The sequence below is a fragment of the Etheostoma cragini genome, chromosome 17 (genome assembly GCF_013103735.1).
Source record: "Etheostoma cragini isolate CJK2018 chromosome 17, CSU_Ecrag_1.0, whole genome shotgun sequence".
Lineage (NCBI taxonomy): Eukaryota > Metazoa > Chordata > Actinopteri > Perciformes > Percidae > Etheostoma > Etheostoma cragini.
Window position 1 is genome coordinate 9195723 of NC_048423.1, and position 26079 is coordinate 9221801.

The 26079-nt window shown below is 40.2% G+C and overlaps 2 protein-coding genes across 4 annotated transcripts in view; one reads left to right on the forward strand and one right to left on the reverse strand.

Annotated features, from left to right (window-relative positions):
- The window catches only part of LOC117960624 (E3 ubiquitin-protein ligase NEURL1-like), a 30554-nt gene extending 10477 nt beyond the window's left edge, over positions 1 to 20077 (forward strand). The window contains exons 4-6 of the mRNA XM_034898629.1: positions 11074 to 11790; positions 15561 to 15740; positions 15889 to 20077. Of these exons, the coding sequence (XP_034754520.1) occupies positions 11074 to 11790; positions 15561 to 15740; positions 15889 to 16133 (1142 nt within the window). The 3' untranslated portion in view covers positions 16134 to 20077. The remainder of the gene's footprint in view (positions 1 to 11073; positions 11791 to 15560; positions 15741 to 15888) is intronic.
- A 3672-nt stretch (positions 20078 to 23749) lies between these two features.
- The window catches only part of LOC117960442 (SH3 and PX domain-containing protein 2A-like), a 46477-nt gene continuing 44147 nt past the window's right edge, over positions 23750 to 26079 (reverse strand). For all 3 annotated transcript variants that reach the window (XM_034898344.1, XM_034898343.1, XM_034898346.1), the window contains one exon: positions 23750 to 26023. In XM_034898344.1, the coding sequence (XP_034754235.1) occupies positions 24095 to 26023 (1929 nt within the window). In that variant the 3' untranslated portion in view covers positions 23750 to 24094. The remainder of the gene's footprint in view (positions 26024 to 26079) is intronic.

The following is a 26079-nucleotide window of genomic DNA, read 5'->3' on the forward strand; positions in this document are numbered from 1 at the left end:
TTTTTCATTCAATAGCAATGACCTACTATAAAAGTGATCCATTTTAGCAGGGCTACAGTCAAAAGTGTGTTGTTGTTTTGAGCCTGTGGATAATCAGCATCCAACACTGTTGTGTCTGTTTAAACCTTTACATCCTTGCACACTGTATTAAGGAATTCAACAAAGCTGCTATCCATCGCTGCCTTTTCACTTCTCTAAATGCAGCCTGCTGCCAAAAGACCTGATGGCAGGTCTTATTCTGATGTTTAAGGATCTTTTCAAGAGCAGTGTTTTCTCCCTAGGCTTTTATCAAGGGAGTGCAGTTCAGTAGCTAGCCACCCATGCATCGAGTCAAAGGTGATCCTGAGATCAGTGAGACAGCTTGAAAGCTGAGATGGTGTTGCATAAGAGAGGAAGCTAAATGAATCTGCTGAAATCAAACTGAGCCTCAGGGGTTGTCCAGACCAACAATGCTGCCCATGCAATTTAAGAAAGATCTGTTACATCACCACACTTGTTTTACTCATACAGCTATCAATAAAGTCTAAAGTGCCTTGCTTGAATGTTGTACACAACGGCCTGGGCTATGCTGAGATGCGTTAGCCCTTAGAGGAACTGACAAAAGGTTTCCTCAATTATATAATATGTCTCAAGCAACATAGGTGTTTTACAAGCACAATTATGTCAGCTGTGTTTTCACAAATGTCTCTATTGGCTATATTTCTTTGAGCAGTATTATAAGAAACCAGGTTTAAGATTTCTAATCATATATATATTAGATTGTAACGTTTACATTTTTTTTTTTTATCGTCAACTTTTTAGCATTTGATTTTCATTGTAGAACCTCCAAAAATCTGGTCGCAAGTGTTTTAGTTTAATTTCCCAGAAGCACACACACATGGGAATACTATACCTTTCTGCAGTCAAAAAAGTACCGGAGCTGTCATTACACTTGTACGGCTGCAGTCTTAACAGAATGTGTTTGTTTATGGAACGACTCCCCAGAGACCACACAGCCTCCACCGTTCTGTACAGGTATGATGGATTCCTTCCAAGTTAGATAAGTCGAGCGAGTCAAAGGCATCTTTTGATGGATGCAAGATGATCTACTGGGGGTTTGTTTACTAGAGGTAGATGAGTCACTTAATCACTGACAGACTGGTAGTGATCCTTGAGACCGGCGTCAGCTAACATCATCTGCAACCTGTCTCTCTGGTCGTTAGGGAAGAATCCAAAATGGCTGCCAGACTGTCGAGAGGCTGCATACATCTTAGGTGATTAAAAGGAGGGTGTTGACATCAATCATGTCTGTACATGCAATGCATTAGGGCTGTAGAGCATCATGGGGGGAAAAACCTTGTGCTGTATGCTCTTTATGCTTACTAACATCCTGACAGACATCCCTAATGTTTCCACCTCAGTGGTCAGTGGGAGCAGTTTTGAAAAAGAGACCTGTTTTTTTTTAACACAGTTTGCATAGATGTAGATTTTCCGCCGGGTTAGTGGCTCCATGGATGGGAATGCCATTCTGTTGGATTATATTAACAAAAGTAGGATGGATTTCAATGGTCATGATCTCCAGAGGATGAATCTGTAAGACGTTGGTCAAAGTTTTTACTCATCCTGTGAAATATCTCAACATCTATTCAATTAGATGCATCAAATTTTGTAAAGACATTCATGGTTCCCAGGTTATGACTTTGGTGATTCCCTGACTTTTATCTTCAGTGCCACTTAATGTGGAAATGAATTGACAAATATCCCCCTTCATCTACAGCATCATCAGGTCAAAATTAAGATTGTGAACACTATTGATAAGTCAGTCTATTAGGACAATTAATCAATTAATTATTTAGAATTTTCTGTTTGAAGACTAATCAATCAATTGACTTGTTTCAGCTCTACCCGGCTGACGTTTTTGCTCAAAGCACCACTGTGCCTAAGCACAGCCTCACAGAGCAGTTGGCATAACTGTAAACTTGTAGTTCTAATTCATTAGTATACATTTGCAATGTTTCACTGTTTGGTCTGTACCCATATTAAACTCTTGTTAGCTCATGTGAACCAAATCATGTTATTTGAATTGAAATGGAAACTTTCTTTTAGCTTTTAAAGATCGCTGCACCTTTAGCTCATGTCAAACTGTTTTGACAACAGATAAAGAGATTGTGTGTAAATGCTGAAAAGCTCTGTGCAGTACAAACATGTTGAGTTGTCTGAACCTGACAATGCTGTACTTTCCTTTCTTTGTCTCTATTTCTGTCTGTCTTCACTCAGTGTGCCTAACGCTCATGCTCACTTGCTACAGATCTCACTTATTGTTTCACTTTTCAACATAGATTATGTGGAGTTTCACAGTGTTTTGATTTGTGGATGAAATGGTTTATATATAGAGAGGTCAGATAGGTGCAACCTGACGCAAGTGACCAGAAATACAGCGTATGGGTCAGCCTGTTGACAATGCAGGTAAAAAGGGTTCAGTATGACTAGGTGAAGAACAATATAGACAATAAATATATGTAAAAGTAAAAAAAATCATTTACAGTATAAATGTTTCTATTGTTTATAACATTGTAAAGGTATGGTGCACAGGCCTTTAAACGAGAGCAGAACTTAACTATTTTGTTAATTGTGATTGATGAAGGGTCGGTAGTAAAGTACTGTACATAAACGTTGTACTAATACTTTCAATTTCTGGTCTGCTGTTTCCAGCCAAATACTCCAAAAAAAATAAACTGGTAATTCAGCATGATAATAACAATATGCAAAGTCATCTGTCAAAAGTCAACTTCTTGCCAATGGCAAACAGCAGACAGTGAGGACGAAAGGCAAGGAGAGATGCTAAATGTGTCTTTATTATAAACATTTAGTAATTTCCTTGAGCTGAATTCCTTTGGCAGAATTAGACTAAAATCATGAATCATACTACAGCCTGTTGCTCTTTTTTCTGTTTTGCTCTCTTCTTATGCTGATCACACCAATAAATCATGTGAAAAGTGATCCCCTTTTTAAGGGACTGGACATTTAAACCTGATCGTAGTTGCATTAGGATTTTGCAAGACTATGGACCCTGTCCCAACTTCTCCTCTTTTGGAAGTTACTGAAGCCTGCAACTTGTATTCAGCTCAAGAGACCCATTGGGCCCATGTTGATACCTTTTTTGGATAAAAATCGTAACATGTGGTAACCTTGTTCATTTTTAAGTAGGTACATCGTCCCGCTTAGCTTTCCAACCATGTTTGATTTTGAAGCTGTAACCATGCCCCTCGGCATTCAGCCAATCACAAGTCCCCAGCACCTTCTCCATGAGCAGCGTTAACATTCCCTTAAATGATAAATTTAACCAGTTTTTTATCTATACTAATTAGTAATTTCAATTTACGCAGTTTTATAATGGCAATGTTTTTATCGCTAAATGGGTTTTTAAATTTGTAATTGCAGGTAGTAGTTTCCCCTTGACAGGCATCTGCAGCTGCAAACTATGTCCCGATAATAGAGATACATAAACATAGTGCATGAGTCACCTGTTTGTATACCAACTGTCAAAACAATGTATTAAAAGAATAACAGTGTAGTATTTAAAGATGGTGTTGAATTTGAATGCAGATAACATAACCACTCCACTTTAGGCACTTTAGCATAGTCCCTTGGTTATTATTATTTCTAGACAAATCTGCAACATGAATGCCTATTTTAAAGATAGAAAGATAAACACATTGTGGAGGCAGGAGTTCAGGCAGGGAGCTGAACAAGGATTATGGATATGTAGTATGGCCAAGAAAATAGAAGAGAAGAAGATTTTCATCACAAAATTTGAAACATTCACAATAACCAATGATAGCAGTTCACCCTTTCCAAGATAATAAGCCATCTTAATCTGCAGTACATTGGCTGTAATCAGCAAGAGAAACACATTGGATAAAGGAAACCATGGTAACAGTTCCTCTGAGGCTGATGTGAGTCAAGAGCATAGCAAAGTGCCAAGAAATGACTTGAAAAATGGAGAATAAATAAGAGATTCAGTGAAAATTGCCTTTTCCCATGCCATTTTCTTTAGCATGTGGGCTAAAAGAAACAAAGTAAAGCCAGCATACAATGCACACATACAGTTGCTGGTCTTTGGATAGATCATGGCCCCTTGTGATTGGGCAAATGCTGAAGGGCCTGAAGATATCTGCTATGCAGTGCAATGCTTTCCCCTTTTTTTCCACTCTGGATCATTATTGAAACTAAAATAAAGTTGTTCTGTCAGACAGTTGCTTACAATGAAAGAAAGGCCTGTGCTTCAGCTGGGATTTAAACAACCCAGATGGAAATGAACAGATTTGCTGAGAAATCAAAATAGAAATTGTAATGAAGCCTGTCAGGTTTGGATCCTGGAGCTGGGTTGTACAGTGGGAAGCCTTCAGAGAAGAGGTTAATCACTTTCAGATGAGTCTAGTCCCAGTGAAGATGTAAATGCGTGTATTTAGTGTGCAAATGCATAAATTCTTGCAGTCTTCATATATGCAGTTTTGACCAAAGAGATAAATCTATAATCGGAGAAATGTGTTTGAGATCAAATTGAAACACCAAAGACCAATGGCCACTCTAACACTTTAAAAATACTCAAAACAAGTGTTTGGTCAAAAGAAAAGATTTAAAGCAGGGCTGTTTTAAAGTGCCTGAGGTTTTATGCATTTAGAGCTACATTAGTTAAGCTTTTACTAGCTTGGAAACACTGTGCCCTTGTGACAGCCCTTAAGTGCTAAATGTCGTTTTCACTGCTGCCATTTGTCACTGCTGCCATTTGTCACGTTTCTTTCCACATTCACTGTCCAAAACTCTGAAACATCTGGCACTAAACCAATGACTCGACTTGATCTCTCAAAAACGCCACATATGTGGCTCCAATTGCACATGGCATCTCAGATACTCAAACTGTTAGGCTTCTCCCTGTGTATCGATATCATAGCTCTCTCTATCCTTTTAGCCCCTCCTGCTTCACACTCATACTTGTGCCATTATCTTGAGTGGGATGCCACTCCTTAAAAGCTCATCAATGCAGATTTTCCCCTGGAGCCAGTTCTCTTTTTATTTCTTTGATAAGCGAAAGCCCTTCCTTCTCCTTTTTTGGGACAGACACACAGCCCCTCGCCCTGCAACCTCCTTTCTCATGACCGATGACTTCACTCACTCATTCTAGACAGAGCCCTGGATAGGCCCCCGAGGCTTGCATACTTAGGGCAAATCTCCAAACACACACACACACACACACACACACACACACACACACACACACACACAAACGCACACAACTGCTGTAGCTGACCTTGTATAGAGGTTGCAGCTTCACTTAAGCCCCCAAAAGCCTCCTAATCCTGTTCTACCGGGCCAAGGAATCAACTGAACCCTTCCTCTTCTCTTCAGTACCATGCTATTGTCTGACTGAGAGCGTTTTAACACTAAAAAGGCATACCTGAAATGTAATTGAATGATTTGAATGTAAAACTATTCTACTGTAATACATGCATGCCTCTCTAAAACTGTATTTCAAGATGAGGAGCCATGCTGTTGGTAGGGTACTATCTTAAATGGCTTTTAACCACAATGCGTCATTCTGGCATGTGTTTCCAGTGAAACCTGATGCCAGTTTTTCAGTTAGGCGATGTCCTGAACATCCTTGTTTGCATCGCATTCACTTTCCAGGAACTGGTTTTTCTGGATTACATTCAGAGTTTCTTTCCCTGAAAGTTGCAACTTCTTTGAATCGTTAAACCTAAAAAAACAATTAGAGGGATTTTCTGCAGGTGTATGTTTTGGTGTGGGTGCGTTACTTACACAAAGCCAAGAAATTCCTCCATAATGTCGTTGCAAGTTTGTGATTATTTTTTTTCTCACAGCTACATTGCTTAATAAAAAAGGCAAAGCCAAGCGGTCAGCCACTGACCCTTTTTTAGAACCATGTCAGTCTGGTATGTGTTGCTCTATTTAATCAGAGCTTTCCTCCTGAGATTGAGTAGCTGGGGTTGTTTAAAGACCACTCAATTTTACTTGGAAATTTCAGCCATGCTCTTAATCACGTTGGTATTGTTTTCTTGTGTGACAAAAAGTCCTTTAGACTTGGCCTTGCTATTCAAAAGTTACGAGGACTTGAACTTTAAAATTGCAAAGTTGAATATAATTACTGCATGTTCATTGCCCGCTATTGTAAATCCACTGGAGCATTGCCAAAATTAAGCTAAGCTGCAGTGAATTTTCTGTAAGGTGCCCATGGTTAATTTATAAGGACAAAAGACAAGATTGCACCTGTCTTTGTTTGAGTGACATTTTAATAAGAATGTAACTAAGTAGTCTAAGAGACTTGGCTCAATAGTACTCAAGCGTGTACTAACTACACACTAGTTACAAAAAGATTGTTTGCTGTTTGAACATCCCAAGTTTTCTTTGGCAGACTTTAGACTGTAGCCCCAGATGCAGTTACCCATTCATCAGTTATGGTCCAAATATGGTCATTTGAAAGCAATAAACTGGATATCATTTAATTATTAATGATATAAAATAAATGTTGTCACAAGGTTTGTTTGATTATGTTTACATTTGTACCATTTGGAATGGCAGAAGCTTGGCATTTCAACCATTAAGCCATAATTTGTTTCACCATTAAGCCATTTCCTCTAGCTAATATAACCATGCTCACATATCGGTTTTAACTTTTTTTGCTTGCTTGTTAATAGTTTAATAGCTTTTATTGCAGACGCTGTATCTGATTATATTTTTTTTGTAATACTACTCCCATTTTTCTAAATAGTTGAGCAATCTATCCACGTACCCCCTGTACAGGTATCCTGGTTGGGTATCACTGTAATGGGGGATGTAAAAAGTTTGGAAAAGTTAAACAGAACTTTGCAAGCCACGTCTCTGCTATGTGTATGTGTATGTTATGAGAGAAGTTCTTTACCTCTAGTCATGGAACCAAACTGTAAATGTTGGCGTTTAATATTGCATGTTGTGTCTCAAGCTGGGTAATTTCACTGTGTGACTCAATGCTTTTTATATTTGTCAGGTGTTTTATGTGTGAAATTTTATCCCAGACTCCTTTTGAGACAAAACCAAGGGAAAGAAATCATACATATTTATTTGGCTCACGTCTTTATCTTACATTGTTTTGTGTTCTTTTATCTTTTGTATATCTTTGCTTTTCCGCAACCGGTAGAAACCCTCATGAAGTTGCTATTTGCCATTCTCAAAATCCGAAACTGTGAACCGCGGGAAACCACAATTGCAATAATAGAAATTATCTCTTCTAGCCCAAAGTCGGCTAAATTTGCCTTGAAGACGATAAGGCTGCTAATAATAAGAGCCTGATGCTTGGTTGGGGACACTCTTGACTGAGGAAGTAATTAAGTTCAAGCAGTTTATCAGTGACTGGCCGGAGATGTGCTGTCTTTGGGTGATAACAAGAAGCTGGTGAGGTATGCCCTTTCTCTCAAGTGGCCAACCCACCCTATTTTTCAACGTGATATCATGACTTCCTTCGTACTCTACTGCTCCATCCACTTCCCATAGGGGAAACCCAAGGCAGATTGAGGCTAAGAGCCACACAACACAGCCATCATGTCACTCATCCCTAGGCTTGTCCCTCCCTGCTCTCCTCAAATGTCCAATCAAGCTAATTTTAGCCCTGTGTTGAAGGGCCGTGTTAAATTTGGCAGCGTGTCCCTAAGCGTGCCACAACGCAGATCCGTTTGAACTGGCTGTGTGCACTGAAAGACACACGCTTCTTCTGTTTTGCAACAATGTTTCCATCTGGCATCTATTTTACAGTGATCAGAATTGGCATGCTGTAGGGCTATTTGTGAGATAGACATGTGATGCAGTTTTTAAAATGGCTTTTCCTTTTAATGATCGGGAAAAAGACCTTTTTAGCATCCAGACATAACGTAAAATGTTACAGTGGTAACAGTGTACAGCAGTGGCGTAACGAACCAACACTGGGCCCTCATGCATGATTATCAAGGCGGGCCCCCCTACTACAGCATGTGATGACCAGTAGGCTACCACCAAGAGTAGGCTACCATGAATAGGACAGGATAGGATCATAGAGGCACAGCATATGAGATGACTGACAAAATCAGGACTAGTCTATGCACACCACAACAACAACAAAAACGCTTGTGAATGCACAACATAAGAATCAGAATCAGCTTTATTTGCCAGGTATGACGACGCATATGAGGAATTTTTCTTTGGAGCATCATCATTGTTCACAATGCCCTTACTCATACAAAACCAACAATATAAACAAACTATAAACAGAAACAATATAGACAGATGAGGCAATAGTGCAATGAAGAGTGCAAAGTATGCAGGAGTAAATTATAATTATGATTGTTATTATTTTAATAATGGAGCATAGTGCAAAGGGTGCTGGAATCAATAGTATTGTTATTATATAAGGATTATATTACAATATGAACAGTATGAACAGCTGTGAAATAGAGATTGAAAATGATGAATAAATAATAAGTGGAACCAGTAAACACACTGATTAGAGACAGTGTTGCTGGGTTATTGCACAGGAATTGAACCTGGCACTGTGAATCAGAAGTCAGCTGTTCATCAGAGTGTCTCTCTGATGAACATGGCTTGTGGAAAAAAACTGTTCCTGAGTCTGTTGGTTTTGGCGTACAGTGCTCTGTAGCGCCTGCCAGAGGGGAGAAGTTGGAACAGGTTTTGTCCGGGGTGAGAGGGGTCTTCAGTAATGTTTCCTGAATCTGGAAATGTATGAGTCATGAATGGAGGGCAGGTTGGCACTGATGATCTTTTCTGCAGTCCTAACTGTCCATTGTAGTCTGCTCCGGTCCTTTTTGGCGGCAAATCCAATCCAGACAGTAATGGACCTGTAGAGATCAGACTGGATAATGGCTTTGTGGAAATGGATCAGCGGCTCTTTTGGCAGGTTGAGTCTCCTGAACTGGCGCAGGAAGTACAGCCTCTGTCGGGCCTTCTTGACTACTACTTTAGGTCCTGGGATATAGTGGATCCCAGAAAGCTAAAGGATTCCACAGCAGACACAGGACTGTTGAGTATGGTGATGGGGGGAAGAGTGGGGGGCTCCTCTTGAAGTCCACAATCATCTCTACAGTTTTGAGCGTGTTAAGCTCAATGTTGTTCTGACTGCACCAGAGAGCCAGCTGATCCAACTCCCGTCTGCAGGACGACTCATCACCGTCCCGGATGAGACTGATGACCGTTGTGTCGTCAGCAAACTTCAGGAGTTTAACAGATGTATCAATAACAATGGAAAAAAAAAAACACAAGGGCGGTTCCTTGTGGATTTCACTGCTTCTTTTTTTTTTTTTTACAGCCCAAAATGTCAGATTTCGCAGGAGCTTTTGTCAAAAATCACAATAAAGTTGCAATGTCTTTTGCTTGTTTTATACAATGAAATTGCGGAAGACAGTCAAAGTTGCAAAAAAAAGTGGTGATTTTTTTTGTACAGTTCTTTAAAAATATTTTGGGGAGAATTATAATTATTACTATTAATAATAACTCTGGGCTGAGATTTCCTAGTAACCTTGCCAAGAAGGCTCAAAATGCTGCAAATGTTGGTATAATATGAAAATGGCTGGTGGTTTATAACAAAAAATAAACATTTATTGAATGAATCAAATATGAAGATATTTGTCACTGTCAGTTGGTTGTTGATCTTTGCAATTTTAGTTAATTTCCTATTCTGGGCTGGGACACACAGTTAAACAGTTTGATAAACTACTAATTGCACTTTAACTTATCATTGCAGTTACAATGACAAAAGCAGTTGTCCTCAATTTAGGTCATCCTGTAAGTCTCATCTGCAGTTTTTCCATCATCCACCGTGTGTGTGTGTGTGTTCGCACGTCAGTTGCGGGGGGAACTCAGCAGCCCCCCCCCCCCCACTGCAGAGCCAACAGGATTGAAAAAGCAGCAGCTGTCAGCAACTTTATAGTGAAAAATAATAGTTAAAGTGTACAGTGATGTTAAAATGTACACAGGTTGGCAGGACGGTCTGAAATGTTTTGCATGGTACTTCGCTGTACGTTTTGTTGGTAAATGTGGGATGTTCAAGTCACACACGACTTGTCTTCATAGCAGAAAAAAGAAAATTAATTTGATGCGTTCTTCTCACTCCCTGTTGGTCAGGGGCTCCAGAGTGCATGTGGGACGCTGGGATTGTCGCAAGTAATACAAATGCAATAGGGGGCCCAGGCTGTCAATCGATATCTTCTAGTCACATGGACCCCTGATTGGTCCAGGCCCGTAAGCAACCATGTACCCTACTTACCAATAGGTACGTGTCTGGTGTACAGAGGTAGAATACAGTACATCAAGAAACTGCTACAGAGACAGTTTGTTATGTAAACGGTGAGGACTCGTGGTGGTTCATTACAGCTATTTCACACCCACGGTATACTATACATACACATGACAAACACTAAAGGTAAACTAGCTTCATTAAAAGATTTTTTTAAAGTACAATCTTTAAATTATAATGTCTGCATTTTCACTTCTTGGCTTTCAAGTGTGGTAAAGTGTGAAAATATGATAAGAAAGAAAATGTTACTTATTATCACAGGACTCTGATCTGAGGCATGATGCAAGGCTCAAATGCAGCTAAGCTTTATTTCAGTTGCTTCATGTGCATCTTTTATCCTTCAACGTTACATAAAGCTGCTGCGTCTCTTACACTGTGATGTAGCCACTGGCCTGCAGCTACAGTATGCCCCCACTTAAAGTCCTGATGTGTTTCTAAGTATCTAAAACATTGACGTATTTATTCAAATTGTTGAGCCTTAGTACAGAGAGTGCATTAAAATGAATAAGTTACAAAGCAGAAAAGCTGCAGGGCACCATTTGTTTACAGTGACAGGTATGATTGATGAACAGTATGCACAAAGTGAATGTAAATCAAACCAGTGTTGTACATGGGAATATGCAGAATACTAAGTGGGTAGGCACATTAAATTTGGATTTATGGGCACTTGGAAAGAATGTTAATTGCGATTTTTGTGACTGTATTAGCCACAGACATTGTGTGTGTGATTATATAACATTCCTGTTTTTTCCCCACAGACAGCGAGATGGTCTCCCTGGACTGCTTACGTCCTCGTTCTTTTACTAACGCCAACCGGGCCTCTATTCAGCAAAACAGTGATGACCCTCGCCTTTCCATCAGCCTTTGTGACCTGAGCCTGCAGCAGCAGGAGACACATCTGGAGGAAGATGATGAGGAACAGGAACGACTACAGCGCTTAAGCTCCGCCGCCTGCCATGTGCCCCAAAACTCTCAAAACTCACAGCAGTGCTTGCTGCTGCCCAGCCATTTGGACACCGATCTGCACTTTCACTCAGTGCATGGCGTCCATGTTACCGTGCTTGATAAGCACACTGTGGCGCGGCTGGATCACCGTGGCGATGAGAGGACCCTGGTGTTCACCAGTCGGCCGATGCGCTGCTCAGAGACTGTGTTTGTGAAGGTGAAGGCCGGTGCAACACGGCCAGGGTCTCTCTCTTATGGTGTGACTTCCTGTGACCCGGCCACCCTAAAGCCCAGTGACCTCCCGTCCAACCCTGAGTCCCTGGTTGACCGCAAGGAATTCTGGGCCATGTGTTGGGTGTCAGTGCCACTCCACAGTGGCGATATCTTGGGCTTTGCGGTGAACGCAGAAGGGGAGGTCATGATGAGCCACAACGGCATCAGTGCAGGGATGCAGCTGTGTGTCGATAACTCCAGACCACTCTGGATGTTCTACAGTCTGCATGGCGCCATCACACAACTCAGGATTTTAGGTACGCTCACTTCACTAAAACTGTATGGAAAAAGCCTAAAATAGCTTTATGATCTTAAATCACTTTGGGAATGCAAAACAGTAAACCAGTATTTTTAAATGTCAACATTTAAAAAGGGAACTATTATTATTACCCCAGAACCTAGTCCTTAAACATAAGTGATTGAATTCATTAATTTCCAGTGCCTTCATATTCAAGTCAAAGAGCCAAACTATGACATCTTAGTTTGGCTCTTTGGCCTTTTCAGTAGAAGCAAGAAGAAGAAGTCCCTACATAGATCCACAGTTTATTAGCATTAGTTTTAGAAATAATTTGAATAGTGAATCAAATCATGGTTCAATGAATTTGAATATATATCTACATGATGTCATTTGTAAATTTCTTTTCAAAAGATAATGCAGTCTGTGATCCTTGAATACCCACTCAGCCGAGTCATAAAATAGATTGCCCCCCCTTTGCTGTCTGGGCTGCGCTGTGGCTTTTTATCAACTCATATATCTCTTGGAAATCCACATTCTACCCTCTCACAGTTTGCATATGAATGTTAACTTTGTATGTTCAGTTGAACAGAATTCCTGTCAGTGCCATTTGATTCCAGCAGATTTCACAGAATGATACAATGTTACCTGAAGTTTATTACGCCTTGTGATGATTTTTGGGACTGCGGGACTGCATGCACAGTTTGATAGAATAGAACATATTATAATAGGCTCAGGAGGCTGTTGAAAATGTCTTTTTAAGGAGAAGCAGTGGTTGGCTGTACCTTTTGGTATAATTTGAAAGGGAATATGAAAGCATACATGTTATGAACCATGCAAATGTGGTGATTATCACAGGCTAAAGATATGCTTATACATATACTATATGCTTAAATTTTTTGTATATTGTAGACATTTTCCCCACATTTGGAGAATTAAAAAGTCTAGGGTATTGCTAGTTTATTTTGGAAATTTAACACATATTCAGCTAAGAGGTAGCGTAAATAAGCTCCACCATATTTTGAGCAGTTAAGTTTGAAATATTTTGTATGATTTGTACAGTTTTGTAAGAGTCTTGCACTTGATTTTAAATTCTCATTTTTTCATAAGATGGAGCTCAAGCATTGCTTGGACTTAATGTATTATGATGTCACTGTAAAAGTATGCAGCAGGCACAACTGTGAGCTGTGTGCTTTTGATTTGTTTACAGTCACGGCCTGCAGATACAGATCATTTTTTGAAAACAATCTTCCTCCAACCCAGTGTTGTCTTCTGGCATGTTGATTATGACTCTGCCCCTTCTTTTCACTTTATAATTAGTTATAGTTATAGATATTAGTTTAGTATAATTATAATTAGCCAAAGTTTTCTGATACTCAAGAGATGCTAAAAATGCATTGGTTTGTTAAAATTTGTTTAAATTCTTTCTGATAATATGTGTCTGCATTTTAGTTTCTGTCTCCTCTCTTTCATTTAGTCATTCAGACCGGGGTTGAGGAGGTTATTTTCTGTCTTGCGTGGGCTCCCGGCATAATGTATCTGGAGGGGGCCCGTGATAGCTTCTTATGATGCCCTCCAAATGCATTATTAAAATGTAATTGCATGGAGGTTTGAGATGCTGGGTTTTCCACATACAGCTTGTTCCCTTAACACTGGTCCTTCAGTCTTCTCTTCCTTTTTTTCCTCCTGCATTTTCTTACCCTCTATTCTTTGGGGTATGAGCATTATTCGAATCATTACCCACTCCAGCTGTGGGGAGTGCATTTGTGACGTTTCTGTTCGCCCACTCGCTGCAGACGTATGCAGCGAGTTTCCATGGAAACATCTAGCCACTGAAGCAAGTGACAGTTTGTCATCGCTGGGTGTTGTCAAGCCTGGAAAGCGGAACAGATGGGAGTCTGTTGCTCTCACAGGGTCATTTTGTCCCTGTTATTTTTATGTCATGTGAGATGTTTAGAATCATTAATGACCTTCAGTAGTCATCCATTTCTTCATTACAGGTGTCCTGCTGTGGGTTTACATACTGTATGTGTTCAGCTCTAATCTTAAAGCTGAACACATACAGTACAGAAAAACCTACAGGGAATAATCACCTGACTACAGCTCTCTTCAACTTTACTGAACATTTGGGATCTTTTAACTCATTGCTTTGGTGTTCCGGCCCACACATATTTTGGTTCACTCTCATCACTTTTATAGCATCGTTTTCAGCTCTATCAGGCAGCTGATTTTAGTGAGAAGCTCACACAGACATAGTTGGCGGCTAGCTAGTGCACAAAATAAACATTTACATTTCCCCTCAGAGCTGAAATACTATACTGTACTGCATAACTAAATAGATTCAAATACTCATTCCTGGTCACACTGCCAGCAGTAAATTCATAATAAAAGAGAAGATGAAAGGTACGCTTGATGAAAGGGTACATGAATAGACATGAAGGTTATCCTTTCTTTCTTATTAGAGTCAACCAAGACATTCGCTAACAGCTGGGCTGCCACATAGGTCACAATGAGTAGATAATGGAAGGGTGTGTAAATGCAACAGTATGCCTACAGGCCTCTGTACTCACGCTAAAATATGATAATATAAAGAATAAATAAATAGATGACTGTCAAAAATGCATGTCTCAGCAAAGTGGTACAAGCACATTGATTCCAGCGCTAAGCGTAAAAGCACACAACTTATAGGATGTTTATAGAAGGATTTTGTATGGATTACTAGAGGTCCCTTGTTCATGCAGAATTTGCTACATCTGTTGATCTTTTTTAACAGCAAGCTGATTGTTGCATGACTAAAAATCTACTATGGTCTGTTTACATGGGCTGAAACTGAGACTGCAGTGGTTAGAGTGGTCCAAAGAAAAGGCATGAGGTCAAAGCATGGATCACAGCAAGTAGCTAGAGTTATGCGACAAACTGTATACTTTTTCTTCTAACAACAGACCACATAAATGTGTCTTTTTCTTATTTTAAGCCAACAGTATTTATTTTAGCAATTTCTCACCATCTGTGGTTCTTTTTTTTGCTTTTTCTCCACTCCACAATGTCATTGTAGGGAAATTTGGATAAGCAAATTGTGGGATAGGATGTAAACTACCAATATTAGATTTGAAACATGAAGGGATGGTGGTGCCAAGTGAGGAGCCGGCCCGACAGTGTAGCAATATTTCTGCCATGGTCGGTTGAAGGACAATGCATGAACAACAATGGTGTGTGCCTTCCAGGCAGATTGGATCAGAATTTGTCTGTGGTATTGGGGTCAGTATTCTGGTCTGTGAGGAGAGATGAGCTGCCAATATGAAAACTGATGCCAGAGCCGGTGGTTATGGGGTGTGGATGGGGACAGATCACACAGGACAGACAGCAGATAGTCTGTGAAAGCATTTCGTACCCTACCCAGAGGGATCATGGGCTCATGAAGGAGAGGGGTGGGGGTTCTTGGCGACTACACCAACTCATAGGCTCTTGACTCAATCACACACACCCACACACAGATGCTGTGGACACACAAGTCATCTGCTTGGTGATAGAAGAGATTTAATGCTTGTGTGTGTGTGAGAAAGAGAGAGAGAGAGAGAGAGAGAGACACACACACACGAAAATGCAACCAGACATCCACTAACTTCCATTTGCTAATTATCACCTCAGACTAACTTCTCAGAGTGTGAAAGATGGAACTATTTGATTCCCGTTATGAAAGCATTGCATTTGGCTCTTTTGAACACTTCATTTCAATAGATTATATGTTGCTAAATCTTTGCTGTGACCCAGATGTCTCTTGTGTACCTTCAGGCTCATCTCCACACCCAGACCTTCGAGGCCCGTCGGTCCCTAGCTTCCCATCCTGTACACCCAATACCCCCACAATGCTTTGCAGCGGCAACTCCGAGCCCAACCTCAACACACCATTGAACATCAACCTTAATTCAAGCCTCAACTCCAGCTACTACACAGTGTTTTCCTCCTCCACAGGTGTGTCCAAGTGTTCCAGTTTACTTTTATTTCTTTTTCTGTCAATATTCTCTCTATCCCCATGTATGTTTTTTTTCCCTATTTTGTTTTGTTTTTCTTTCTCACACTCACTCACACATCTTTAATGTCTTTCCTCTCATCACCTTAGGTACAACCCCAAGCTCTCCATTCTCCAGCCACCCAGAGTCCCCTACCTTCCCATCCTGCTCCGGCTCGTGGAGTGATGAATGCACCATTTGCTACGAGAACGTAGTGGACACAGTCCTCTATGCCTGCGGACACATGTGTCTCTGCTACACCTGTGGCCTCAAACTTAAAAAGATGGCCAACGCATGCTGCCCCATCTGCAGAAGGACAATCAAAGATATCATCAAGACGTACCGGAGCACGTAGGCTTGTGTGAGACAATGTGCTGCATTGTCAGGTTCTGCTCAAGGAGGTTGTCAAAGACAAGTAAGAGTAAAGGTTAAGGTGGATGCAGCACAAGTTTGCATCTTTGTGTGTGCAATCCGGCTCAGGTACTCCACAGAAAGACTTCAAACTCCATCAGTAAAACATTTTATCCATGTCCAGTGCACATCCTTGGAAAGCTCACAGTTCCTACTCAGTGAGGACCCAGCAATGAGATTCATCTTACAGCATGATCAATAGAAACAACATATGTGCTACGGCAGGAACTTTTATTGACCTACTATTTCCCCTTGACAGTGATTTGTGCATCTGTTGAAAAGAAAAAGTAATCTGAAGAGGCATCTGTCCTACTTGCTGCAAAGTAACCCTTTATTCTAGTGGTGATAGCATTGCTGCTAGCTAGTTTCACGAGAAGAGAAATTGTCCAGAGTAGCGGAAGGAACTAGGAGAATAAGTACGTGGTTTCACCAGCTGCTTCTCCACTGCCAGTCAGAGTGCATTGGGTTGTTCAAGAGTAAGAATCAATTATATACTAAATCTCAGAGAAAAGTAAAGATTTATTTGACGTTTTCTGAATGCTCCCAAAGGCCAGTGAGCAATGAGTAAAAAGAAAAAGTATTTTTGCGGTAAAAATGTTGCCATACATAAAAAATAAGCCATTTTTTTATGCATAGAATATACCTCTCCTGCAATAAAGCACAATTAAATGCCTAAACCTAAAGGGTAAATAATACATAAATAGTGTTTTGTCTGATACCTCACTACCTGCTGTGGTTCTGTGAATTTCCGGCAAAGGGTAAAAAAGTGTGAATATTGTCACCATAAAAGGTCACGTTTGCGGTGAATGAGGATGAAAAGGGAGTGAAGGAGGACGTAGTAGAGAGGATGGTGTATGTTTGGGATGAAGACGGTGGGGATAGGCACCTTTTGCTGTGTGTCTGCACACTGTTTCAGTGCAAAGAAAGTGATTGTTCACTAATGCACACCACGTACATCAGACATTTGTGTGAAAGCCTGTAAAATGCAGGACTTGCATGAGTTGCATGTCCTTCTTTTTGGCGGCGTCAGTAAGTCATCTATAGTTGTGCTCATAGGTCTATGAACCCATGCTAAAGTTGACCAAAGAGAGGTAATTGATCTTAATGCCTTAATTTAAAAAATTTGGAAAAATCCAACCTTTAGGGACACCAATTTTATTTGAGAATAAATAAAGTATCGTGAAAAAATAAATGTTCTTCCTTAAAACACCCCCCTGTATTTTAAGGGTAAGCAAATATACACACCCGTATGTTAAATTCCCATTGAGGAAGGCAGATTGTTTTTTTTTATTTTTAAAGGCCAGGTATTTCATGGATCCAGGATACTATACATCTTGATAAAGTTCCCTTGGCTTTTGGAATTAAAATAGCCCCACATCATCACATACCCTTCACCATACAGTACCTAGAGATTGGCATTGTTTTATTTCTGTTAGCCTAATAGCTGGTTTGATTTGCATTGAGAAATAATTTAATGGAAAGTACCCCAAGCAAGAAACCCATTGAAATCACACTGTAAGTCACAGATGGCTTTGCGTACTTCAGGTTACCCACTTCTCTTTCCTATGTATATTAAAATAAAACATGAATATTTGCTTCAAGTGATGTCACATTTTTGCATTCTTCAAGTGGAAAGAAAAAATCACACAAGTGCAGTGACAAGGATGTAGCTTGTTATTGTGGGACTTGAATTTGCATATCAGTTTGTCGCCCAGATAGCTCAGTTGGTAGAGCAGGCGTCCATATATAGAGGTTTACTCCTCGACGCAGTGGGCCTGGGTTTGACTCCAACCTGTGGCCCTTTGTTGCATGTCATTCCCCCTCTCTCTCCCCTTTCATGTCGTCATCTGTCCAGTCCAAAGTTAAAACTGAAATTGCCCAAAATAATCTTTAAAAAAAAAGATTCTGAGTGTTGCTCTTTGTCTCTAAAAGCAAACTCCAAGGACATTTTCTCGACTAATGTCATACATTATGTACTGCCTTGAACTGCTAAGAAATAAAAGCTATTTTCAGGTGTTATTTTGGCCTTGCTTGTAAGTGCTGATTGTTTTTTTACAAGGTGATGAAGCTTGTCATTTTACCGCTGTTTAGGGAAAATTAGCAGTAATGTTGTATAATGTTTGAGTTACATTTTCTTGTGTGCCTTTAAAAAGAGAAGTCTGGACACACATTTGGTCTGTTAGGCTCCTCACTGTGAAAACCAGGAGGTTCATATTCATCTTCAAGTCACTCTTGCACTCTAATGTGAGCAGGTGGAACCACACAACTCACCAATTCAAACATTTCAGTGCGCTTAATATTAGTGTGTGAATTTATTCACTGCTAAAAGATAACATGTTTAAATATTGCCTTCTCTCCTCTGTCACTGCATTGCATAATACTGGAATTTTGTTGTGCTTGAGAGATGCTCAGCCTTTTACATTTCTACCTGTTTTTTTTTTTCCTGACCAAATATGACCTAGCAGAAATAAGACATTTGTGAAAAGAATTTTGATAGAAAAATGGGATTGACAAGTGTAATTTTAACTGTACATTATGAGGTTTATTTATTTTGTCAATGCTATTATAAAGAAGTATCCCTGTTTGTTTTATATGTATGGCTATAGTGCCCAAAACATAAGAATATTGTTTATTTTATTGTTGCATAGTTAAAGATTGTAGAAAACATTATTCTCTCTGAAAGGCTTTGTGAATCTGTCATCTGATTTTCACTTAAAAGAATAGTTTGGCATCTTGGGAAATACAGTACACTTATTCACTTTCTGGTGGGGGGATGAGTACATTACCTTACGTACTATACTGTACTGAAAAAAATTGAGATACATTTTACAGAGTATTTGCAAATTATACAACTTTATACTTTTTTTACTTACACACAAATGCACCAGTAGTTATAATATCTGCAATATTGTATATCATAATATGACTCTGGCAGGAGTACTTTTACTTCAAGTGCTTTTGACATTGTGCTATTAGCGTACTGCCTTTACTTATACAGCTTTAATCAATATTTTTGGAATAATGTATCAAGTGACAATGTGAAAGTGTAAGTTACAACTAAATCCGCAGCAACCCTCTGCACCAAACTGCAGACAGACACAGTTAGCATCCAGCTGGTGAACATAGTGGAGCATCTAGCAGCTAAAGAACCAGGGATTTCCCTCAGGAGACCAAAAATAGAGTTTAAATATTAAGCTAAAGACAGCAGCTTACTTAGGAAACTTAAATTTGCAGAAACGGGTAACTTTCTGGAGTCTCTGCTGTTTGCCTGTCAACTGCCGAGCCAAAAACTAGTCTGAACAACAATGGCAAACGCAATAATATAAAGTGTTAAAAAGTAAGTGTTAGAGGTGCATGTAGGTAGATTTATTTTACCTTTGAACGTGCCAGGCTAGCTGTTTTGAGTCTTTATGCTAACCAAACCATATGCTACTTGTGGCGACTTATCGAATAATTTCTTCTTTTTTTTTCATCTCTTCGCCAGAAAGTAAAAATTGTGACTCCCAAGCTATCCAACGTTTCCTTAAATGCCATACACTAAATTATGCTATTAAAAGGGAATACAGTGTGTATATTTGGCATTTGTTACCTATTGGTAAAATGATGTGTCCTACTTGCAGATTTAAATTCTATCTTGAATTTGTGTTGAAGGGAAGCAGGCATAAATAGTTCCCATATTATCATAATTCTGACTAATCCTGTTTTTCAAATGGGACCAAATATATCCCATCCAAACAAAACAAAACCAGCAAGTGAGTAAAGGTTGTACTTTTTGGACAGGAAAATCCTAACTTTGGTTTCCTAGGCTTGGGATTTCCAGTAGTTGTTATAAAACGTTCTTAAAGTGGTTTATTTATGTTCATTTTGTTAAATAAAGTTAAGTCTGAATCACTGGCTTTATTTCATATTTCTTGCATTAAAACAGGTAGAGCTCACCCAGCTCTTCTTAATGTAAACGGAAAACCTATGCCCCTACATTGGTTCAAAACTAAAGTGGTCATTATACAAATGGTTGATGTATCTTCATCTTGTCCAAGAAAATTTAAATTAGAGTCCAAGAACAAAAAGGCAGCCATCTTTCAGATGCATAACACAATCACTCATCACAGTAGTATACTTGACTAACACCCAGCCATATACTATATGAATAACAAAGGCAAGGGCTTTTAGTAAACAGCTATAACTCACAGATAAACTGTTTAGAGTTGTGGTATGTAGACCTGGCCAGAGTGAACATCATCTGTTATTTACTACCCTGCGAGCCTGGCTCTAATGCAGCACTGTTTTATGCTGCACTCCAATCCAACCTATGACGTCCAGACATGAAACAGGCAGCAATGGCTGCCGTTCATGGCCAATTGTCCTCAGAGGTGAGAGGGAAATACACAGCCAGGATGTGTGACAGTGACATGAATACAGTATATCTCACTGGTGTCTGTGTGTACATAGACTTTCCACTCAGACCTCTCAGTGAACCTGGCTGACGGCCTTCTGAAGGCTTAAGGGCTTGGCAGACTTGTTTAAGCTGTGTTGTGGTATCTCCTCTAGACAGCCGTTTGGTCAAACACAAACCCTTTCTATTAAGTTATAAAATTTGTATTCCACAAAAAGCACGCTATCGATTTTGAATTTCAATGAGACATCAGACAGTCAGACTTTGAGTTTGTTCCTCTGTTGTAGTTAAGGCTTTAAGCTTTTGGTGTTCAATGTGATGTAAAATCCTTTCCTCAGTGAGATGTGCAGAGTTGAGGGGCAAGCTGTGAGGAGAAGTACAATTATATATAAAAGTATAACTTTGTTCAAAGTGCACCATATAAATCAACTGATCTCACCTCGCCCCTACATAATCTAATTACTGCGTTGATGTAGACAGAAACAAAGGTTTGTGACGCTGTTCTCAATCTGCAGTGAGAACCTGAGTGCTGCTGCCCTCCGGAGGCCAAAAACTACTCCGGCACCTTTTACAATTTACAGAACACCTCGCACTATTATTTCTGCACAACACAACATATGTTACATTCTGCGGTTTGATTTTCACCATACAATACAAAAATGACACAATGACTGACACATCTCCTCATTTGAAGTTATAAGCCTTTCAGGGTGTCTCACTCTCACCTGCCAACATCTTGAATTTCCATTTTCCCCTTTACAGTATATCTCCTGGGATTTATCATTTGCAATGAACACATATTGTAAACATGTGTGCAACAAGCAAGCAAGTACAGATACACAGCCAGCAGACAAACATGGTATAAAGATGAGCAACAGGCACCCATAACTTATAGTTTCATGCCAGTGAGTGTAGTATGATATCCCAATAGAGGAAACCAGAAGCCAACGGGATGGACATATTTCAGATTTAATTCCAGTACGGTCTATGGCTACAACTCTGTCAGTTGATGCTAAATTTAGTAGCCCAGTGACCACAGAATGAAAGCCATCTAAACCAAAGTCAAACGTGCAGGTTCTTCTGAAGTTGAGGCTGCCTGGTGAGCCCAATCAATGTAAATTACACCACTATCTGGCTCAGTGTTATGGGTAAGAAATGAAAGGAAACCAAATGTGATCTAATTTATTTGCATAACAAAATCCAGCTGGAGAAAAACGTTAGCTGTATATTAGATATGCACAGATGTGTGTTTATACTGGCAATAAACATTCAATATTTAGATCTTCTACTTATTCCAATGCACAAAGCTTTTAATGCAACACTAGTGACGGGCTTAACACTTCTCACATGAATTTTAGAAACAGTAGTGGTGATTGTCACAAAATGCCACATTTGTGGAGCATTAAAGTCACAAACATTTGCTCTGTAAATCTATTGTTCTGTGCTCTCCTTTGAGAGAAAACCAGATGTAGGCTACATTTATATTTTGGGGTTTATGGCTACAGAAGAGGATTTGGGCTTTTGAAAAAATTGTGAAAACATGTATTTGAGTTCTGAGTTTAAAGTCAGAATTCTGAGAATAACGTCAGAATTTAAAAAAAGGCAGAATTCTGACTCTAAACACAGAACTCAATAATTTATCTTAAATGTGGTCCTAATCCTCTTCCGTACTACACAACCAACATAAGCTTTCCTTCTAAAGTATCCTTCTCTAACAAACACATGGACACGTTGTCCTGCACTTTCGGTTGTTGAACGAGCCACCAAACAAACACCATTCGCCACCAGGGAAAAATGCACTGCTAGCACATGTGCTAGCATCGGTTAGCAGGCCACATAGCTAATTAGCTGCCTAGCTGCAGCTCATTAAACACAGCACGTAAACGTACCTGCATAAGTCACTTGGGTCCAGACAGATGTTGGTGGTGTTACTCTTGTTATAAATTTATAACAAACTAAACTTTAAACTAAACTTCAACACTAACACGCTGTCTGCCTGTGCCATTTACTTCTTCCAGCTACCATCAGTCAAACGACACCGCCTCCAGAATAGGAGCCTTTCTGATATTTCCACAAAGATTGTGTTCTTTTTTTTTTTTATAATTACAAACTACTCCCAAATACTTTTTAAAATAAAAAGGGAGAGGTCTAACTAAATGAGATTTCAACTGGATTTAAATATTTTCCTCAAAGTACAAAATCAGTTTAGTTTTTTTTTTAATCTAATTATTTAAGTACAGAGACAATATATGGCTTCCAAATTACAGAGACACTAAAGAAATAATACCAATACTATTTTTTCTTAGTATTTAGGGGTAGTTTTGCCTTTTATTTTTGATAGCAGACAGTAGAAAATGATTGCAATAATTGGCCCCTGGGCTTGAAATGGGGACATTGCGATTACACAGTCTGCAAAAGAAATGTCAGAAAAGGTTGAGAAACACTGTACTAGAGGACCAAAACTGGTGTGTGGACAAACTACGAGTGATGGAAATTTTATGAAAAAAGAAAGTACTAATGATTGTTCAAAAGTGCATTTATTTATTTCTTTGGGCACTTCAGTTATCTTCACTGGTCACACAGTTAACATAAAACAAAAGGGAGCATCCCAGTACTGCTGCAGCTGAAGAGTTGTGTCAAATTTACTGCCCAGCAGAAATTCAAAATGTTATCATAATTAAAAGAGCCATTCTAAGAAATGTGTTAGCGGTTGTCAAACGTTTTTCTTACAATAATAATACAATAAGTAATAATATTATTTTTAAGTAATGAATAAATATAAGTTCCACTGACGACAGGGACGTTTTAATTTTGGACATTTAGCCTTTGAAATGAATACTTATATTTTCATTTAAGTGTAAGAAAATACTGTAATAATCAGAGATGCTCACAAATTGTTTGTTGGCACAATATTACACAGTTAAATGGATTAAATATTTCACAAAAAGGTGACATTCGGTATAAGGAGATATTTAAAAAATAAAAAACATGCAAACAGAGAGCACCAAGGTGAGACTAACACAAAGCAGCTTTGGCAACAACTGAGATTTCCTTTATGGAAAGGAGGAGAAAAAGGTTTAACTTCAACAGCTCAGGGCATCGTCAGTATAATGAATAATTTCAAACATGCAGTAAGCTTTCAATGCTTAAAATGTTGTTGTTTTTTAAAAATTACAACAACAAAAAACTTACTGAGAAAGGTTCAAGGAGTGGATACAAAATTACATCTTTGTTCAAGTTAAAGGTAACCACTGAAGAATATTATCAAATCATTTTTCCGCTCTCTGGTGTTCTCTTTGGCTGGGTCACTAAGTCCCAATCTCAGCCACTGTATAGTTAGACTTTTTTTACCAGATGTCTTATTTCATTTAAATGTCACAATTTGATATGGCTGCTCATTTTAGGTAAGACTTTAATCCGTTTTAGGGTTTGCCTTTTTTCACAAATAAATGCATCTTTTTGAGTAGTCTTTACACGCATGTTCAGAGTTCTGCCAGCTCTCCGCACGAGTGCTAGTGCTTTTTCTCGAGGTAATTTGAGGGAACCCATCCTTTCCTTGGTCTGCCATTGTCCAGAATCTTGCAGTACCACCATCCATTGGGGTTTCTGTCCAGGACCTCTAGACTCGTCCCCTCAGGAAATCCCATGGTCTCCTCATCGCCATGGTAATCTGCTATGGACACATACACGTCACTGAGGTTGTTATGAATGATATGGGGCTTGGGTTTCACTGTGGATATAGGGAAGGCATTCTTTTGAGAGTTGAGACCGAGAGATTCAGAGCTACTGGTACCAGATCTGTTCTTTTTGGGTAGCGCAATGTTGTTCGGTGGCAGGCTGCGCGGCACAGTGCCAAATGAGGCGTTGCGTCGCACTGTGGGGCTGGCACGAGGGTGGTCCGTGGAGTTGAGTGACTCGTTTCTCCTAAGAGAACCAACAGGGCTGGGACCGTCCCTTATTGGGGCCGATATGAAGACAGACTGAGGTCTGACAACCTGCTGCTGTATGGTGCTATTCTGCTTACGTGAACCAAACAAGCTGATGGGTTTGGCTAGGCCACCTGGAGGCTTGGAGGGGATGGGTGGTGTGACCTTCTTTAGGTTTTGATTGATGTTGTTCAACGCCTGTACCCTTTGTTCATTCTTCTCCAGGCTGTTGGACTTGCTTAGGCTTTCAGGTTTAGTCGGGGTGCCATCACATTCAGACCCTGCCACGTCATCTTGTTGCCTGACAGGCTCCAGGAAATAAGTCGGAGCCCAACCCTCTGTGTCTCCCCAGCGGACATACCACCATCCACTTTCCTGCTTCTCCAGCACTTCCACCTCCACTCCAGCAGGGAAGCTGAGTTCAGTCTCTTGGACTTTCAAATAGGGATCTGTGGTGCGATACAGGCTGCAGCCTTCAAGGTCAGAGTCTCCCCGGCTGCCTTTAGAATAGATGGAGGAGAGATCGGATGTGCTCTGAGAAGAGAGGGAGTCCTCTGATGAGATGACTGAAGCTGTCTCAGAGTCCTCACCTTTAGTTTTGGTGCCATTCTTCAGCTGCCCTGTTGGCCGCAACTGTCTTCTCAAGGTGCTGATGTCCATCTTCTCTGCACTGGATGCCTTGGCTAGTTGTGGTTTAGGCCTCACCACTGGCTTTAGTTTAGAGGAAGACTTGATGGAAGAGGATGCCTTGCTTTCATCTTGGTCTTTTTTAGTTCTGGAAAGATCTGGTGTGGACTCAGTTGAAGCAGATTTAGGACTGGATGCCTCCTCAGCTTTGGCTGAAAATGGGCTCCCATTTAAGTCTATCTTGAGCTTATTACCTGCACGTCTCCACCCACCTGATGTCGGGTGTGCAGTCTTGCCAGTTTCTGACAAGACACTTGTCTTAGAGGAATTTGAGTCCTTGCTGCACTGCCTCTCTGGCGTCTCCCTGAAGGGTTGGAAGCCGTCATTCTCATAGATGCACTCTACCTCTCCCTCTGCATCCCCTTCTGCCTCATGGCCATCTTCAAATGACTCGCACATCTTAAAGGAGGCACTGTGGCGAGACAAAGCCGAAGAAGGCTTGAAGGACAGGTGGGATCCTTTCTCGGAGGAAGTGTCCTCAGTTTTTACATCCACCAAGGAGCCTTCCCCCCTGAGAAACTCAAACTCAGACTCCATGTCCAGATCGCCAATGGCAGGGACATCATATTCCGGTTCTTCATACACCGGCCTTCCAGGAGACACTGGGGACTCTGGCGCTTCAGACCCGGGGCTGCTTGGAGGTGCAGGTTCCACTGAGTCTTGTTTTTTGACAGGCGGAGCTGGGGGTGGAACCTTTGGACGGCACAGAGTGCTTGTTCTACGATTCAGGTTGGGCTTTTTACGTTTGTCAATGAATGAACAAGGAGCCCAGCCCTCCTTCTCGCCTATGTGGACATACCACCAACCACCAGAGTTCTTCTCAATGACCTAAAATGCATTTAAAAAAAAGTGTCTTTATACAATGGCCATTTATACATTTTTAT